General features: G+C 43.2%; 1 protein-coding gene and 1 non-coding gene across 2 annotated transcripts; both read left to right on the top strand.

Moving 5' to 3' along the window:
* The first annotated feature begins 66 nt into the window (after positions 1-66).
* Positions 67-2,383, top strand: LOC147904788 (protein PHLOEM PROTEIN 2-LIKE A10-like). The gene has a single exon (XM_087388388.1). The coding sequence runs from the start codon at positions 281-283 to the stop codon at positions 2,129-2,131; it is 1,851 nt and encodes a 616-aa protein (XP_087244514.1). The 5' UTR covers positions 67-280; the 3' UTR covers positions 2,132-2,383.
* A 385-nt stretch (positions 2,384-2,768) lies between these two features.
* TRNAV-UAC (transfer RNA valine (anticodon UAC)) lies at positions 2,769-2,842 on the top strand. The gene has a single exon. It is a non-coding gene; the product is annotated as a tRNA-Val (tRNA).
* Positions 2,843-19,973: the final 17,131 nt, after the last annotated feature.

Raw genomic sequence — 19,973 nt, 5'->3', positions numbered from 1 at the left:
GTTGATTATGCTCTTAATCTCCTTTCTCCCTCTCACGTTGATTATCCACATTGAATGTATCAGCGAGCTTGGCGATCATCGTCTTCATCTCCTAAAAATCTTGCGAAAATCCACAGTTGGAGCTCGACATCAAGCTCCAGAATCGCTTCCTGAGCTGCAGAATTGCTTCGCTAGTCCATTCTCTGCCTTCAAATTACTCTTTTTGCCGTCGTTTCTGGGCCGCGATGTCGCAGATTCTCTGCTTGCCTCCCTCCTTTTTCTGAGGTCTCCTCCCTCCAACATGGCGGTCCTCGCCGCTTCTGGCCGCCGCAGATTATGGCTTGCCGCCCTTGGCTTGGCCGCTGGTGGCTGCGCTTCTTACCTGGTCTACAAATCTTCCGCCTTTAGCCGCCGGAGAAAGCAGTGGATTCAGATCGTAAGCGCTCTTTCTTTCCTAGGCGCAGCAGTATCCCAAAGCGCTGAATCTCTTTCCATTCTTTCGGACGATCTCAAATCCTATCTTCTGTCCGATGTGGATACCCTGCCAAGGAGCTTGAGGCAAGCTTTCAAGATTGGTCAATGCCCGGAATTTCGGGAAAGCGTGACGGTTCTTTCCGCCGCGTTAACTCAGGGCTTGCTGCGCGGGTGCAGAAAACAAGGAGGTGGAGCCGCAAAGTTGGAGAGCTTGAAAGGGTTCCGATACCGGAAACGTCATATGGCGAATCAGGACGAACCACTGGAACCGTGTAGAGAGATAAGGGAGGTAGGTTTTAAGGCCAAGGAACATATTGCAACCATCGACAGGGTAGCTCAGCAAGGCTCACTTATGTTTGCAGACGATTGCTTGGAGTGTGAAAAGAAAACCAAAGCGGTTGGAATGTGGAAAGGGTGCGAATCGAAGAAATTGAAGGAGAACGAATTGTGTGGGAGACAGCTTCGGGGAGTCGGTGATCCTTCCAGCCATGTTGGGGGAGATAAAAGCTCTAGAAATGATGATGATAGACTTAGGACTGCGCAGAGCGAAAGCAAGCCTTCTTCCGAGGAGCTGCCTGAGAGGGTGCTTGAGAAGCTGTTTAGTGAGCCTGGCGTGGGTTTTGTTTCAGCTGTAGTGGGAAGTCTGGCTCGTAATTGTGTTCTGGCTCTCTTGGATGGCTTTCAAAACCAAACTGTGGGTGCTTTTGGTGATTATCCAGCAACAGACTCGCAGAATGTCAGCATAGACTCCACCCACGAGAAAGCACCAGGGAATTCTCAAATTGTGGATGTGATCTGTACTGACAAATGCAGGGCTCTTATTACTGAGTGCATTCAAACATTAGTGAGCACGGCAGTTGCAGTTTACATAGATAAAACCAAGGACGTGAATGTCTATGATGATATGATGGCAGGTCTTACCAATCCCTCGCATCTAGATCCAGTGAAAGATTTGGTGACCTCTGTTTGCAACGGTGCAATAGAAACACTGGTTCGAACATCACACGGGGTGATGTTCATGAAGAGCACTGGACAGTCAAGATCAGACAAGAATCTGCAATCACAAATGCAAGAGGAATGCAAAGTTCAGGACTTACCTGAAGCAGGTGGGGGACTAGTCCTCTCAGAAATGCACCCTAATGTGCACGATGAGCTGCTGAATGTCTCAAACGAGATCCCTTGTCAAGAAATTACAGCTGAAACAAGTACTTTGCAAAGCTTCACAGGTGACCCTTCTTCTAGTTTGGAATCATCTGATAGGTGTCTGAAGCCCATTAAAGGACCTTCATTCCAGGGAGATCTAAAAGAAGGTGCTGATAGATCGCACTTGACAAGCGTGGGGGACAACAGCAGCATGCGAAATTTTATAGATGTATTCTCTAAAACTGTGGCCATTCCAAGCAACCGTAAGCTTCTCTTGGACGTGGCTGGAACAATGAGCTCAGCTGCAATGAGATCACTTGTTGATGTTAGTGTGAAGTCGGTTAAATATTATTTTAGATCCAAGGAAGGTAGCAGAGCAAACATTGGTGTTTCAGAATGGATAGATGATAAAGACTGTGAGCTTCAGAAGAAGTCCACATATGATGTAGCAGTGAAGGCACTTCTGCTGGGAACAATCTGCCTAGCTATATGTTTGCATATTCTCACAGGTGTTCCGATGCTACAAAGTGTGTAGAATCTTATCCTATGAGGTTTCTCAAAAGTAGTAGTGTGCCAAATTTATATGTAGATTAACTTCATAGTGGCCATTTCTTTTAAGACTCGATGGCTTTCAAGCTCATGTAAATAGGCCTACGATACTATATATTCTTTCTGAATCTGTACAAGGTATCATGTGAAATCACTTCTACTACATGATCAAGTATCCTGCATTGTAATACTTATATTGGTTGGATTCCATACTTTAATACATGCATGTCATTTGATTATGGAACAGTTGTCTTTAACATGCGATTGGATTTTATGTACTTTTTGGTTTGATGCATATTTATGGACAATGAGATACTTTGGAATTCAGAAAAGCGGATGTATGGTTGTTATAATAATTTCGCATTAAGTTCAAATTGATTTTGAAAATGCAAATGGACACAGGCAACCTCTCTCTCTCTCTCTTTCTCACTCGCACACTTTTTTTTTTTAGTGAAATCTTTCACACACACACACATAGTGAAATCTCTCTCTCACACACACACACACACACACACACACACGCTTGCTTACACAAGCACACCCAGAGCTCCGTTTTTCTGGGAATTGCCCCGTTGACTTAACATCTCTTTAGAGACTACGTACCTCGAAATGTCGTTAAGAATGGTTTCGTGGTGTAGTCGGTTATCACGTCAGTTTTACACACTGAAGGTCTCCGGTTCGAGTCCGGGCGAAGCCAGCGTAGTAGAGATACTCTTTTGAATGAATTTTGAGGTGTAAATTCTCTTGGAATCTTTGATCTGAGTAGTACATAGTTTGACCATGTCCTTTATTCGATTGCTCAGCAATTCTTTTGCATTGATTGTGGTAAGAGTTCTCTTCGAATCTTTGATTCGAATCGTGCATACTATGAATCTAAGTCCTTTGGGACCGCATTTTACTGTTTGTTCATTTTCTTCACTATCTTAGTTTACGCCTTACATAATTATAGCTTTCTTAATCCACATGAAGTTGATTTTAAATACCCAAGTCTCTAGTCTTATTTAATTTGTTTGTTCAATGTGTTTATCCTTATGACGTTGATAGGTGCGTTTTGTAGTCTCGTTCAATTTGTTTGTCCTTATTGGCGTTGATAGGTGTCCATGGTTGAGTGCCCACATAATATGAGACCTCTCCTTCAAGACTTTCTCCCCCACGTTTGAGGATGCTCACCTCTCATTCAAGACTTGCTCCCCCATGTTTGAGGTTTCTCTAGCTTTTCGGCCTGCCCTCGTAGAAGGGGAGGTCTTAGTAATGAAATCGGCCCAAAGAAACGAAATTATGTAATTAAAGAATTCAATACACTAGAAATTTACAGCATCTCTCGATTGGATTGTGAACAAGTGTTCTAGTCCTCTTTGGAAAATTTCTTATTTTGTCACTCCTGTGCACACCCCCAACTCTCCCGATGTCGATTCTCTTCCTTTCCCACTCTCAACTTGTTCTCCCATTCCTCTTCTTCTCCCAACGCACCCCGTGTCGCTCGCACTCGAAACTTTGCACAACCACCCCTTTTCCAAAGCCAAAGTTCTAATGTCCTTCCTTCAGGCAGGCCTGATGAATCGCATTCACCTTTTTCCCTTTTTTGTGTTTTGATCATTTTGCATTTGTTAGTGTTAGTGCCGATGGCATTCCTTTACTAATTTTGATTTCCAAAAACTCTTTCAGTCCAGATTTGGACATATTCCCGCATGCAACTAGAGTCTAACTCCCACATAATCCCCTCTCTCTTTCTCTTCGATCTCTTTCTTTATGCTTTCCACCCTCTTCTCCATCTCAGGCAGGCCTTATGAATGATTTATGAGCATTCATCTTGTTTCCTCAACCATAGCCTAAACTCAAATAGCCTATGTTAATCTTATGTCAATTGGACTTTTAAGTTCTTTCTTCCTAAGATTGCCAAACCCACTACATTTTTGGAAAATGGATTTTGATTCAGTCAGGAATTCAAAGCCAAGCTTGATGACTGCTGTGGAGATTATTGTGAGGTCAAAGCCTTGTTCCATGCAACATGAAAAAGTTAGATTTTGTAGACAAGTTAGCAAGGCTATATGTTATTATTATTATTACTAATTATGAGATAGATTTCTATGTAGTAATTGAGCGGCAAATAACAACTCTAACCTAGGCGGAGAAATGCTTTGAGCAAACCATCAACATTAGATCAAAGTAGAGGGCAATATGACAAAAGGAGTTTGGTGAAGGAATTGAGTGAGCAATCGATTGAAGTAGGTGGTGTCCGAGGGATAAAAAGTCCATGACTAAAACTACTAGAAATCCTATGGGTAGAAGGAGAGCTTCTCAAAGGTGAGGCTCCATCATTGCTGTTAACTTACAGAATTGTGCAATTCGAGGAGCTAGCATGGGAGCTTCTTGCAGGGCTACTACCAGTCTCTTAGAGTGGGGGAGAAGGATCACAAGGCCAAGGGGCTTCCTAAAGGAGTACTACCAATTGAAGGTGTCAAAGTATTGCTAGAAGACCTAGTGCAAGGAGTGTTAGTGTTGTTTGTTGAGTTTGTTGTTTTGCTCACTAGCATCTATGTCATTTGGGTGTGTTGTAGCATGATGTCGTCTTTTTGTTGCATCACAATAGTGTTATTGATGCTTTCTACTTGTTGAGTCACCTGCTTGTTAATGTTTGAGTCTTTAGTTGATGCTCTGGCCTAAGAATTCTAACCAGTGACCCCTCTAGAAGATGTGAGTACATGGACTTGTGGTGCTATAAAGGCAAGAAGGTTGCTGATTGCTAGGATTATTTCTTTATTTTGTTTAATATCTACCTAAAATAGCCCAAAAGATGCATATATTAATAGATTTTATGAGATCAAATGTGGGATGGATATACAAGTTTACAAGAGTGGTATTAGTTCTACTTGCTTGTTGTGTGAAATGAGCACAAAATAATAGTAGAAAGGTACACATGCTCATGTGCTAAGCTTTTAGAGTGGAGTCAATTCAAAATGGATGAGTAAGGATTTTGGCAAGAGTATGTCCTTGCTACTAAGGACAATGGGTATGCAAAATTAGGATGTAAGCTAGGGGAAGGGTTGACTCACCAGTGTACTTGCTAGTAGAGAATATAGATGCCTTAGGTATGCAATTAGTCTCTAAGCTTAGGGAAGGGTTAACTACCTAGTATATTATGCTTATAGAGAGTGCACCTCCCGATGAATCCCCCTATAGTACCTTCATCGGAGGGTCTTGGAAGTGCCTTGAAGCATTGCCTCTCTAATCGAGCTAGAGCACCCCGTCCTCGTGTGAGTCATGTTGTACCTACATGGATCATTGTGAAACTGGTCCAATGAACACTACCCCCAAATATGTGTAAGACTGCACTATCTCCACTGGCTCATCTTGGTACATGAAGCTATGGTGATGGGACACTGCTCACGAGGTGTTGAAGATCATAACCTTGGTTTTTCCAAGGTTAACTGTCAAGCCTCTCTCTTTGCAAAACATCTCCAGAGCCTCTAGATGTTTCTGCAATCCCTCTGCTGAGGATGATATGAGGACTATGTCATCTGCGTATAGTATTATCTACACCATCAGGTCTTCAGCTAGAAGTGAACCCTCTCCATTTAGGCGATCTATGTCAAAGGATGTAATTTCATTGATATAGAGACCAACGAGAGTTGGTGAGAGGGGGCAACATTGCTTCACTCCGATAGTGCTCTCAACCCATTCTGATATACCTCTTGGGGCATGTACCCTCCCTTTGATGGACTCATATAGACTCATAACCCCCCAAATCATGATCTCTAGGAGCTGCAACTCATGTAACCTCCTGATCAGGTGAGAACGTGGGACAATATCAAATTCCTTACGAAAGTCTACAAAGAAATTATAGACTTTATGGTGCCTCAACTTTGCCTTCTCAATGATAGCCCTCAAGGTGAAGATGTGGTCCAAGGTGGAGTGTTGTCTCTGAAAACCTATCCTAGAGCCCGTTGCCCATGACCCTCTATGTGGCTGTTGATCTCCCTCTCTAGTACTGACCCAAATATCATAGCCAAGGTGTGGGCAATCATAAGAGTATGGTAGTTCCCAGCGTCCATGGGATCACTTGCCTTGTGTATCAGTACTACAGTGGTACTACTCCAGATAGGTGGGAAGCCATGGCATAGGACATCGTTGAACAACTATGCTAGAACCGAGGCTAGGACCTCCTAACCATGTGCAAAGTGCTCAATGCGTAGCCCTCATGATCTGGTGATCTCTGATTATGAAGCCAAAGAAGGGCATCCCGTACATTCTGTGTAGTAATCAAGTGACACAGTGGGGGTATGGGCATAGAGGACATATCAAGTGGTGCCTAACCCGGGAATCATAGACGGAGCACACATATGTATGCCAAATTGCTAGATCTGTGATAGGAATGGGCAGCTTCCCCTTCGACAGGAGCCCCCAGCTTGTAGTAGGATCTCCTTTGCAAAAGGATCCGATCAACTCATCCATCATGTGTATGAGAAAATCCCTTTTCTTACACCGTGTCACTCGGCATGAGATCCTTGTGTCTCTGGTGAAGTCAAATGTCCCAGTTCTCACTCACGTGTGAGATGGGCTCTCATCTCTTTGCACTCGTTGTCAAACTAGGGGTTTTGGGCATCTTCCATCTGAGACACGTGCAGATTGAGTTGTGGGAAAGGATCTGGTAGTAGCATCATGTATCACTGAGACAAGGGTGTCTGAGGCATGGGCGAGGTCTATACCCTCTCCTAGTAAGATTGGAAGTTTTGAGGCCAGGTGGCTCACGTACACTATGTCAAAAGCACGATCAAAATGGATTTGAACACGAGTGGGTGGCAGAAAGGCCCTCCTCATGACTGGGTATGGCGACCAAGATATAGAAGGCAAGGTATAAGTGGTCCCGAGTGGAGGAGGAGGCATAGTAAAGTTGTGTATCCGTGAGGCAAAGGCTAGTGGACCCAACAGGTAGTTGACTATGCTTCTACCCTACCATGTGCGAAACAAATGAGACCACCAAATGATGGCCATCTCAAGAGACCGTTATATATGATCAAGTCATGGATAGGCCCCAACTCAAGTAGGTGCCTCCCATGTGCTGTCACTAGTGCATCTACATCTGCATCTGCCGACTGCCTCACGATACCCGACTCTGGTGCATCCATCTCCGGTACTATGAGGGAATCATCATCGAAATCTAGCAGATCAACCTATCTATTTCGAGTACGTGCATTGCAGTCACCAAGGAGAAGAGCGTCCCCCTATCTAGAGAGCTCTGTGATGTCATCATGAATAGTCTCATATGGGTTGTGCCTATCAATGGTAGCTTCTTGTGCATAGAATGATGTGTCTGGGGGCAATGAAAATCGAACATGTATCTGGTAGCTGAATGTGCACCCACATATGTTAGAGAGAGAGAGAGATCTATTAATGTCTGCAAAAGATGTCACCGGTCTATGAGACACAATACTAACACCAAAAAGTGACTTACTACATTTGGATATCTAGAGAATCGAGGGACTGCACAAGGCTACCTCCTCTCGAGTTATTATAGGGCACAACTACATTCTAACACTATCATAAAGTGGCCTTTATAACATCTATTTAAGACTGAGAGTCTTTGGGTTTGATTTGAAGTCCCTAATCAATGCTTGCCCATCTCGATAAACTATCCATTTGTTTGCCTTGCGTGCTCCCTTTACCTTGGTGAGTTCAATGTTTCTTTGTTTGATCTGGATTGGAGTGAGCTCCTCAGATATCCAAATCTTTGTACCCTTCAACTTATGTGTTTGTCTAAGAATCTTGACTCTTGCTACCTTCCCTTTGTAGTAGGAATGTGCTTGTGTGCTAGTTTGATAGATATTGCAGATATCATTTTCATCCCATTTGACTTGCAGTGTACGTCCTTCCTGAGGCATGTGATTATGTCCTCAATTCTTTTCTCCTCATCATCATGAAGGCATCCTTCTCTTAGCCCCCCAATGCGTAAGATCATCTTGTTGCATTCTCTAGATTCCTATTCTTTTACTTCCACATAAAGGTTTGCTCTATTGACTTTGGTACTCGCATCAGTATAGCCATTTCTTGCTTGATTGAGCTCACATGAGTGGTGATCATATCCTTAACCATGGAGACCCACACACACATGCACATGCTCACATGCATGCACACATGCACACATCCACATGTATGTATGCACATGCACGCACACGCACGCACGCACACACACACACACACACACACACACACACACACACACACACACACACACACACACACACACACACACACACACACACACATCCCCTCCCTTCCTAGGTTACAACATGGGTATCATGTTGACCTCGAGGGAGTGGTTGGGTATGAAAGTTATTTGTTGTAGACTTTACTCACACAGGTTATGTGGAGTTTCCCTACTATAGTACCATGGTATGGTCACACTTCCCTTGTCTATTGTTCCCCTCTTGCTTGATGCTATATGCCTTGCCATATGCAACTAAACAAGGTCACACTTGTACCTCCTAGTGCTCTACTTTCTTCCTGGCATCCGCAATAATATGCCCCAACATTTTTTTGACTCCACAACAAAAAGTAGTAGTAATTAGGGTGACAAACAATCATTAACCACAAATGTTGTAATCAAACTAGTAATCCAAAGCAAGGCCTATAACCTATGCAAGTTGTGAGCACACAACGGAAGCTAAGAGGGAGAGAGGAAGCTTGAGAGATATAAGTTTTGGTGGGTGCAAAACACCCTAATCTTCTATTTCATCCATATATATATATGTGTTTGAGTATTATACATAACTGGGGTTAAGGTACAGTGGCCTTTAACCCCCACAACCTCCCACTTAAAGGCCAATGTGCCTTTAAGGGAGAACAACCAATGAGCATACTTTCCAATGCCCATCAATACACGATAATACTCAAACCGCTGTGACTAGGTAGACTCTTTGTCAGCATATCTGTAGGGTTATCATCTATATGAACCTTAATAAGCTCTATGCACTTATCCTCAAGTACCTCCCTGATAAAATGGTACCTGACCTCAATGTGTTTGGTCTTTGCATGAAAGAACGGATTCCGTGCTAGCTGAATACTCATGGACTATGCAATGTCGGTACACCTATATGAATCTCGAAATCTCTCACTAGCCGATCAAGCCATATAGCCTCCTTGCAACTCTCTATGGCTTGCAACATACTCGGCCTCTATGGTAGACAAAGCAAAGCACTTCTGTGCACGAGACATCCACGACACTGCACCATCTGCAAAGGTGAACACATAACTAGAAGTGGATCTCCTGCTATCCACATGCCCTACATAGTCGGAATTTGTGTACCCAAATACATGCATCTCTCCTCTGCCAAAGCAGATACACACCTCCTTGGTAGCCTTCATGTACCTCATGATGCACTTAACTACCTCCCAATGCCTCTTTCTTGGATACCGACTAACAATTCCCACTCCAAATGCAATGTCCGGTCTAGTAGCTATCATAGCATACATAAGACTCCCAACCACTGATGCATAAGGAACCTTGGCCATCATGGCCCTCTCCTCATCTAATTTGGGACTATCTTCCTGACTCAATTTTACATTGACAAAATATGAAGAGGGGAGAGGAGAAGAGTGGAGGTGAGAAGAGAGGGCACAGCTAGAGAGCACACCACAAATGACTAACTGTACACTAGATTTAGTTGAAAAAATAGAATATATACAAACCCTTTTAGGGTTAGGGTTAGGGGATCTAACCCTTTCCTTTATAGCACTCTATAAGGTTAGTGCTATGCACATATGATCACATGATGGTGCTATGCACACATGATCACATGATGTTGAGCGTGAACTCTCAACACCTTCCCTTAAGATCAACATCATGAAGTAGGCCTTCCCTCAAGATGATGATTCTGGGGAATCAAAGAAGGACTGAGCATTACATTCCATCACACCCCTTTAATGGGAATGTCCTTCCTCTGCATCAAACCAAGAGCTAATTGGTGTTTCTCAGAAAGCTCTTTACCGAGTGGTTTGGTAAAGATGTCTGCAACATTCTCTTTGCTATCACAATGCTGCAGTGTGATGTCACCAAGTAACACTCTTTCTCTAATGAAGTGCTCTCTGACATCAATGTGCTTTGTCCTAGAGTGATATACTGGATTTTTGGCCAATGCTTGAGCCGATTGATTATCATAGTATATTGTTGTTGGCTTTGACTGATCAAAGTAATCTGTTTCTGACAATAGTCTTCTGAGCCATATAGCTTCGCATGCACCTGTAGTCAGTGCTCTATATTTTGCTTCAGTCGAAGACAAAGAAATAGTTGGCTGTTTGTTTGACAACCATGATATAGCACCTTGACCAAGGAAAAATGCATATCCCTGTGTCGATCTCCTGGTCTCATGATCTCCGGCATAGTCACTATCACAGTATCCATGCAACCGTGGATGAATTCCTTTGTATTCTATCCCAAACTGTCTTGTACCTCTGATGTATCTCAAGACTCTTTTGGCTGCATTCCAATGAGACTGTTTTGGATTTGCCATAAACTGTGCTAGTGAGCTTATTGCATAACAAATATCTAGTTGTGTGATTGTCAGATATATAAGAGATCCGATGAGCTGCCTGTAGTATCTGTCATTGACTGTAGGCTTTTCTGAATCTTTAGTAAGTTTCACACTCTGTTCCATGGGAGTGGCTACAATCTTGCAATCTGCCATATGAAACTTCTTCAGGAGACTGTCAACATACTTGAGCTGACTCATGAATGTGATATCTAAATCTCTCCAAAACTCAATTCCAAGACAATAGTGCATAAGTCCAAGATCTTTCATGTCAAACTCTGCAGATAAGTCTTGTTTCAATTTTCTGATGAAGCTATCCTTGCTTCCTATCACAATCAGATCATCTACGTACAAAAGTGCAATCGTAATGTCTTCCCCTTGAACTTTGTAGTAGAAAGTATGATCTGCGTTGGATTTCATGTATCCCAGATCAGCAAAATACTTGTCAATTCTGCTGTACCAACTTCTGGGTGCTTGCTTTAAGCCGTAGAGACTTTTCTTGAGATGGCAAACCTTATTCTCCTTTCTTGGTTCAACATAACCTACTGGTTGTTGCATGTAGACTTCCTCATCTAGATAACCATTGAGAAATGCATTCTTGACATCAAGCTGATACACATTCCATTTGCTGAGTGTCGCTAGTGACATCAAGAACCGTATGGAATCCATCTTTGCTATTAGAGCATAAGTCTCATCATAGTCTTGACCATATTGTTGTGCAAATCCTTTTGCAACTAGTCTGGCTTTGCATCTCTGAATACTGCCATCTGGATTGTACTTCGCTTTGTATACCCATTTGTTTGCTATGGCCTTCTTTCTTGGTGGAAGGTCGCATAATTCCCAAGTGTTATTTTTAAACAAAGCATCCATTTCTTCATTCATAGCAGTTTCCCATTCTAGCTTGTCTACTACATCTTCGAAGTACACTGGCTCTTCTGTAGCCATGATGGTAGTCATAAGAGCATAGTTGGTGGTTTCCACCTGAATTGCTTTTCCTTTTTGAGCATATGTCAATCTGGTTGGAGGTCTGCTTTCCCTAGTAGACCATCTGAGCTGCTATGGCTTTGCTTGGGGTGTTGCTGGCAATTCTTGCTCTTCTTCATCAACCTGTTCTGTCGATGACTGTGAAGCCGATGCTTCTATCTCCTGTGTAGGTGAAGTTTTCCATTCTGATTCCTCATCAAAGATATCTCTGGAGATAATGACTTTGCGGTTGATGGGATCATACAATTTGTATGCTTTGCTTTCTTCACTGTAGCCAACCATGATGCATTTGTGTGACTTTGCATCCAATTTTTTGCGATGATCATCATGTATGTGGGCATATGCTATGCAACCAAATATGCAGAGATGCCCAATGCGTGGCTTGTGTCCAGTGAATGCTTCATAAGGAGTCATACCTTGTATCGGTTTGGTAGGAAGCCGATTAAGCAAGTAGTTAGCTGTAGCTATTGCTTCTGCCCAATACTGATTTGGAAGATGCTTTTCACTAAGCATTGCTCTAGCACTGTCTGCTAAAGTCCCATTCTTCCTTTCAACTATTGCATTCTGCTGAGGAGTATCTGCACATGTGAATGGTCTTTGAATGCTATGATTTCTGCAAAAGTTCATGAATGCTGAAGACATGTATTCACCTCCTCTGTCTGATCTCATGACCTTGATCTTTCTGCCTGTCTGGTTTTCTACCATGGCTTTGAATTCTTGAAATCTAGAAAACACTTCAGATTTCTCTTTCAAAAAGTAGACCCAACAATATCTGCTGTAGTTGTCGATGAAGGTCAAGTAATAAAGCTGCGGGTCTGGGCATAACCCCATACATCTGTATGAATCAAATCAAGAATACCTAGTGCATGAGAGGTACTTCTGACAAAGTTGGTTCGCTTTTGTTTGCCGAAGCAGCATGCTTCGTAAACCTTTCCAAGAAACTGTAGCTTCGAAATCCCAATTGCCATATTCTGATTCCTGAGATCTAACAAGTACTTGAAGTTGACATGACCATATCTCTTGTGCCATTTTGCAGATAGTGGCATCTGTTGCATTTGAGCTAACATGGCATGCTTATCTGGTACTGTTGCTAGCATTCTGTATAAGCGTCCTTCCTTGACACCTTTTGCTACTAGCTGACCTCTTTTGGATTTGTCTCTGATAGTGCATTCATCACTGTCAAAGATGACTTTGTAATTGTGTTCTGTCATTTGACCTACTGACAAAAGGTTCTTGCTGAGCTTCGAAACATAGAGCACATCTTTGACTAATCCTTTTGTACTAGTGAAATTGTTCATAGGGATAACACCTATCCCTTGAACTGGATTCGATGTATTGTTTGCTGTGTAGATGACATTTTTCTGATCTTCTAATGGTTTCATCTCTGTGAACCATTCTTGATGATTTGTCATATGAGATGATGCACCACTATCGATGTACCAAGGATCCTGTTCCACTTGGTCGACTTGATAATTGTAATCCTCTTTGGGATTGAAATCAGTGTCTAGGTGCATTGTCTAGGTGCATTGTATCAGTATGATGCAATTCCTCGCTTGCAAGAAACATATTTCCATGTTCATTTGCAAAATGACTGTGACTAGAATGTCCACCATGATGATTTCCTCTGCCTTGGGAATTCCCTCGCGATTACTGCTGGATTGACCACCTTGGTCGTACTGCTTCTTGCGGCAATCTCTTTCATAGTGTCCAAACTTGTGACAGTAGTTGCACTGAATGTTTGACACATTGGTGGATGCATTCCCTCATCCTTGGAATCTTCCTTGATTGGAATGATTTCCTCTTTGCTGATTCTGATGTTGCTGAGGATGATGCTGATGCCGATGCTGATGCTGATGCCGATGCTGATGCTGTTGATGATGACCACTTTTTTGGTATGAGCTACCTCTTCTTCTGCCTTTGCCTCTACTTCCATCTAAAGCTGTGAATGCCTGATCATTAGAATGACCTTTACATGCTTGAATGGCCTGAGTCCTGAGCTCTTCACCAAGTAGGACTAACTGAAAATTCTTCTAGTGTCGGAATTTGCCGTTGGATGGCAATACTCTGGACTAGATTCTCGTATCCCTCTCCTAGTCCATTCAGAATGACTTGAACCATTTCTACAGGGTTCATAGTCTCTCCTGCTGTTGCAAGTTGATTGTTGTAGTCTTTGATGCGAAGTACATAAGCATGACCAGTTTCACTGCTGTTGCGGAAACTCTGGTTGATCTGGTTTCTCAAGGTGAGAATCCTGGATGTGTTCTTGGACTCGTAGAGAGCTACGAACATATTCCATGCTTCTTCTGATGTCTTGACTGTGTTGAGCTATCCTAGCATGACATCTTGCACATTCTGCTTGATCAGGTAATAGGCATACTTGTCTTTCTTATCCCATTCTGCTTGAGCTCGGGCAATGTCACGATCTGCTACTGGTGCGAAAATTATTTGTGTAGACGTAGATCCTGATGTAGATTCCATTGCTGGTTTTGTGACAACAGATGGAGTAGAGCTACTGGTGGCTGGATTGTCCAATGGTCTAGGTGTAGACCCATCGACATACTCCCATTTGTCTTGAAGCACAAGAATGGTCTCCATTCGGTATTTCCATGTACCGTAATTGGAGTTGTCTAACTTAGCAGATGCCTCCAAATTGAGGTTGCTAGTCGACATGGTGCAAGAAATGTACTCAAAAGTGTCGTGAAGATCTCTGTATGAATCAACTGCAAATACAATGAATATGCCAAGTGAAATCTTTGAACCGTCGGTCAAGATAGAACTGCAGTATATAAAATCTGATCTGTATTACAAGGCTTGTGGCAATGATGCCAGGAATAGCCAAGAGGCTTTACAAGGTTGAAATGATGTGCATGATGCCATGAGATAGCCAAATAGGCTTTACAATGGTGGCATGTGTGTGTGAAATCAAATGCTATTTGCCCACTGAATCAATCTGCAATGCCTCTATACTTTGAAGTCTACTCACTGAATTGATGAACATAAGGTTTCAGATAATGTAATGATGTGAAACCGTATGTGAGCATATGGACTGACTCCAAGTAGGTACTAGTCGGGAATTTCGAGCATGGCTTAGATTGGCAACTTGGGGAAATTCAAAGCGTCCCCTCTATGGCAATCTAGTCTACTCTGATCTAGATCTAAACCAACTGTCGATCGATGAAAGAACAGCAAATAATTCCTTTTCTTTTGTTCTTTTTAAGTGCTAGGTCAAATGCGTCGATGTAGAGGCTAATGTGCATGAAGGAAGTGGTTTTGTCGGCAAGGCTCAAATGTGAGTGTAACTTGCGCTGAAATGTGCATGTGATGTGATGAGCACGTAGAGCACAAAAAAATGAGCGACTTTCCTTTTTGGAGCGCCCTCAAATTCTTCCTAGATCAAGAGATATGACTTGATCTAGGTGGAGGGGCAAAAGGAGTGCAAATGTGGTCAATGATGATGTGTCACTGTGAGTCACATGCAGTGATGATGTGGCACTGTGCCTAGCAAGAGGTGTGCCAGTGAAGCTCTGTGCTGAGGTGGCAGGACTGGTCACATGAAGTGACTGTGAAGCACTGTGTGTGCCTGCAGAGGTCAGTGCTGACTGGACTACTGAGGTGGCACTATCGAGGTGGCAGAGGTGATGTGGCAGTGATGATGTGGCTTGATGATGTGGCCTGATGACATGGATTATTGATGTGGCACAGGTGACATGGTAGTTGGTGATGTGGCAGCCTCACGGGGCTGCTAACGTGTCAGATAAGATTACATGGCACTTGGAGATAAGGTGCCACATGTCCAATTGTGGATCAACCAATTAACCCAAGGTCATCTTCATCGAATCCTGGTTCTATCTTATCTGCCACATGTCTGACTGCTGGGCACCAAAATCTTTGGAAGATCCTGATGGAATCTTCGAGATTCCATCGTCTTCTTCGTCTTCTTCGTTACTGGTTGACGCCCTTGAGCGGCAGGTGTCCGAGTTGCACGCTCAGCTGCAGAATGTGGAGGCTGCCGAGGAGAGGCTCGTGTCTGAAATGGGGTAGCTAGAGGCTCCAGCACTCAAATGCTGCACCGATGGCTGGCTCTATTGCTATTGGTCAGTCGATGTGCGTCGGTATTTGCTGGCTTCTGATGAAGCTATTGGAGGCTATGGTGGTCGATCGTGAGCTCTTGGAGCGTAGATGGCGATGGAGGCTTTGGCTTGAAGCTGGACTACAGAGGAGCTTGGCTAGCGCATACAGGTAGTTGTTGATGTCGATTGCAAACATGGAGAGCATAGAGGCAGAGTCCGTAGAAGACTATGGAGATTTGTGGGAGTTGCCTATGAAGCCTGGCACTATGAGCAGTGCTCCTTCCATGCGAGCGGCTATTTGCAAGGCATTGCAGAGATAGTCTGTCAAGGTGTTGAGACTTGGTGCTGTCAGCTGAGTAGGAGAGATGTGCTACAGCTGGTCGTAGGCCCGTTGGCTCTGTTGCAGGTGACCATCGGTTGTGAGAGTTAGTCATCGCCTTCTTCCTTTCTTCAGTCCATAGCTTACAACCCAATCTGAGCGCCCTTCAACTCAGCCATTCATCCCTCAATTCAATGTATCCAATCGCTTCCAATGAGATAGAAGCTATGTCCATCTACAGAAGCTTGGCTGTGAGCTAAGAAAGAGTAATTTGACAATTTTTTGACGTTTTGTAGAAGGCCGTGAGCCCATTTGCTGAGGTTGTACTGTTGTAGTTTCTTTGTAGAAGAGAGAGGCGTGAAGAGGATGTCGATTTGCCATAGGAGCTCCTATTTGATGGATGAGCTTGTCACAGGTGGCCTTAAAGCTTGGAGTAGTTGCTTGAAGGCTTTCCTTGGTCGTAGATGCTTCTAAAGGAGCTGATCGTCAAGCACTTGAGCTCTCAAGGAGAGCTTCGTTTCCTTACTTTGTAGGTGATAGACCTCTCTCTTTCTCTCGAAATGAACACATTCAGAATTTCTCTTTCTCAACAGATATGAAACTCTCTTAACTCCACACAATCTAAATCTCTCTCTCTCTCTCAAAGAGTTGAATGGAAATCTCTTAAAGAAAATGGACGGAATTTTCTCTCAAATGGACGGATGAAGATCTCTCACCGGAAGCGGACTCTCACGGAGAACACTCAAGAGAACTCTCAATCTCACAATCTCTCTCACACTCTCAAGACTCGCAATGCCTCAGCGGAAGGCAAGGGAGCTCTGATACCATGACAAAATATGAAGAGGGGAGAGGAGAAGAGTGGAGATGAGGAGAGAGGGCACAGCTAGAGAGCAGACTACAAATGACTAATTGTACACTAGATTTAGTTGAAAAAATAGAATATATACAAACCCTTTTAGGGTTAGGGTTAGGGGATCTAACCCTTTCCTTTATAGTACTCTATAAGGTTAGTGCTATGCACATATGATCACGTGATGGTGCTATGCACACATGATCACATGATGTTGAGTGTGAACTCTCAACACACATATAGAGGCAATGGAGTACTTATTTCCTTCCCCCATCCATATTGAAACACTGCAACACTTTTGTAACATACTCCTTCTGTGAAAGCCAAAGGAGTTTCCTACTTCCGTCACGCGTGATGCGCATACCAAGAATATGACCTGCGGGTCCCAAATCTTTCATGTCAAAGGCCTCATGCAACTTGGCCTTCAATGCATCAAGCTCATAAGTGTCCTTGCTAGCCAATAACATATCATCCACATAAAGTGCCAAGAGTATCAGGCTATTATCCTGAGCCCTTTTAGTGTAGAGGCAGTGATCAATCTCACTTCTTCTGAAACCCTCTTTTTCAGCTTGCAAACGAAATGATCTTTGCCCTTTTCTTCAAAGCTTTCTGGCTGTATCATGTAAATTTCCTCATGCAAATCCCCATGCAAGAAAGCTGTCTTGACATCCATCTGGATAAGCTCCATATCCTCTATTGCCACAAGTTCAAGTACACATCTAAGTGTGGTCATATTCACAACCAGAGAGAATATCTCATCAAAGTCCACACCCTTCTCTTGCTTGAACCCTTTAGCAACCAAACGGGCCTTGTACTTAGGCACATCATCACCTGTGACCTTCATCTTGTAGACCCATTTACATGGCAATGCTATCTTTCCATGTGGCAAAGAAACCAAGTCCCAAGTCTTATTCTTTATGAGTGAACTCATCTCTAATTGCATAGCATACTCCCACTTGTGCTGATCCTCGCGCATCATAGCCTCTCTGTATAGCAAGAAGGCTCCCTGCAATCAGTAAGCATCACATCGTCTACCCCTGGAACAAATCTCTCAGACGGTCTAGACACTCTAGATGTTCTTCTCAAGGGCATTTCAGCTTGCTGTCCTACCTGTATATCAGCCACATTTGGCTCATCATTGCCACCAATAGATGATCCATCATCTGCCCTTGATTGGGTACCTGTTGGAGCACCTGGTGGCACCATTTCCTGCACATTCGGTGCATGGAAAGCTTGCTGTCTATCAACATATGTGGGTGGATTCACATCCTGGAAAGTGATTCTCCTCATTTCCACATCCCTCATGGGTGTCTTATGCATCTTCTTCTCATTGAAGACCACATCATGGCTTCTATGATTTTCTTTGCTTCTGGATCCCAGAGACGATAGACCATCTCTCCACTTTCACCATAACCTAGAAAGATGCATTTCCTAGACTTAGGATCTAGCTTCTTCCGAAGCTCTTTTGGGACATGTGCATATGCCTCACACCCAAATATATGCAAATGAGAGTAAGAGGGCTTCTTGTCACTCCATGCCTCTTTAGGTTTGCCACCATCCAAACTCCTACTAGGTGATCTATTGATCACATGCATTGCAGTCTTCATTACCTCAGCCCAAAAACCACCAGAAAGACTTGCATTCGAAAGCATACATTGCAACCTTTCCTGGATGGTGCAATTCATCTATTCTGCAACTGGATTCTGCTCTGGAGTATGAGGGGACGTGAGCTCCCTCTTAATCCCACGTGTATCACAGAAATGCTGAAAGTCATGAGAGATATACTCTCTACCATTATCAGTCCGTAGGCATTTAAGTGTTCTACCTGACTGATTTTCAACCAAAGCCAACCATTTTTAAAATACCTTGAACACATCGCTCTTCCAAGCTATAGCATAAGCCCACACTTTCCTAGTTGCATCATCAATGAATGTCACATAGTATTCAGCCCCACCTAATGACCGTGTAGGCATGGGACCACATACGTCTCAATGCACCAAATCAAGCCTTTCAAGCTCTTTCTTTCCCCTTCTTTTATGGGCTAATTTAGTATGCTTCCCATAGAGATAATGCTCACAAAATTCAAAATCAGAAAAACTCAAATGCCGTACATAACCCCAACGGCATAAGAGTTTCATTCCATTCTGGCTCATGTGCCCCAACCTGTAATGGCACAAAGAAGTACTTGGCTGATCGATTATTGTGCAACAACATGATCAGACACCCCTGATACATGTAAGGGATACAAAGTCCCACACTTGGCACCCTTGACCAAAACCATAGAGCCCTTCTGAATTTTCCAACTCTGAAAGCCAACAGTGGTCTAAAAACTAGCATCATCTAGCTGCAGCATCAAGTCACCACCAACACAATGCCTAATTTAAGTCATCGCCAACCCCTTGACATGCTTAAGTCACCACCAACCCCTTGACATGCTCAAGTCATCACCAACCCCTTGACATGCCTAAAGTCACCGCCAACCCCCTAATATGCTTAAGTCACCACCAACCCCTTGACATGCCTTAAGTCATGCACCACTATGTATCACAATGCTGGAGCTTAAATGAAAACAAGGGCCTTTATACAACAAATTTGTGTTGTCAAGGTAGAGGTTAGGGAAAGGAGGTACTAACCACCATACCATGTAGTGATTCCAGATAAAGGTGGGGGGGGGGATAAGAGCTATGTATTAGAGATATATAATTAACAAACATGGGACGCCCTTGTCCAAGTTGCTTTCAATATTGAGGAAAGAGATTACCAATCTATGTGATTAGTCTTGGGGGAGTCCAGAATATACATGAAATCACTAAGGAAGATGGGTCTTGGGTCCAATCCACTAGTGTCAATCCATTTGTGCCTAAATAACCAAATTAGTTCCCATGAGTGTCAATCCATTTGGTTCTATTATCACTATATGCATTCATAACTCAATACTCTTGGTAGTTAACCATTGCTAACACTTGGAAAAGTCATCTTCCTTAGATTAAAAAAATTGCTCACATTTGCATGTCATGTATGCCACCCATGTAAAGTCACATTTGTTGAATATATTTTGGCATTAGTTCCTTCACGCATAC

The sequence above is a fragment of the Dipteris shenzhenensis genome, chromosome 2 (assembly GCF_047967505.1).
Source record: "Dipteris shenzhenensis isolate YYH24624 ecotype China chromosome 2, Dip_SZ_1.0, whole genome shotgun sequence".
NCBI lineage: Eukaryota > Viridiplantae > Streptophyta > Polypodiopsida > Gleicheniales > Dipteridaceae > Dipteris > Dipteris shenzhenensis.
The sequence above is the reverse complement of the archived record's forward strand: the minus strand, read 5'-3'. Positions and strand labels throughout refer to the sequence as shown.

Excerpts from the sequence above, each read along its gene's own strand:
- LOC147904788 (XM_087388388.1), top strand. The coding sequence starts at position 281 with ATGGCGGTCCTCGCCGCTTCTGGCCGCCGCAGATTATGGCTTGCCGCC.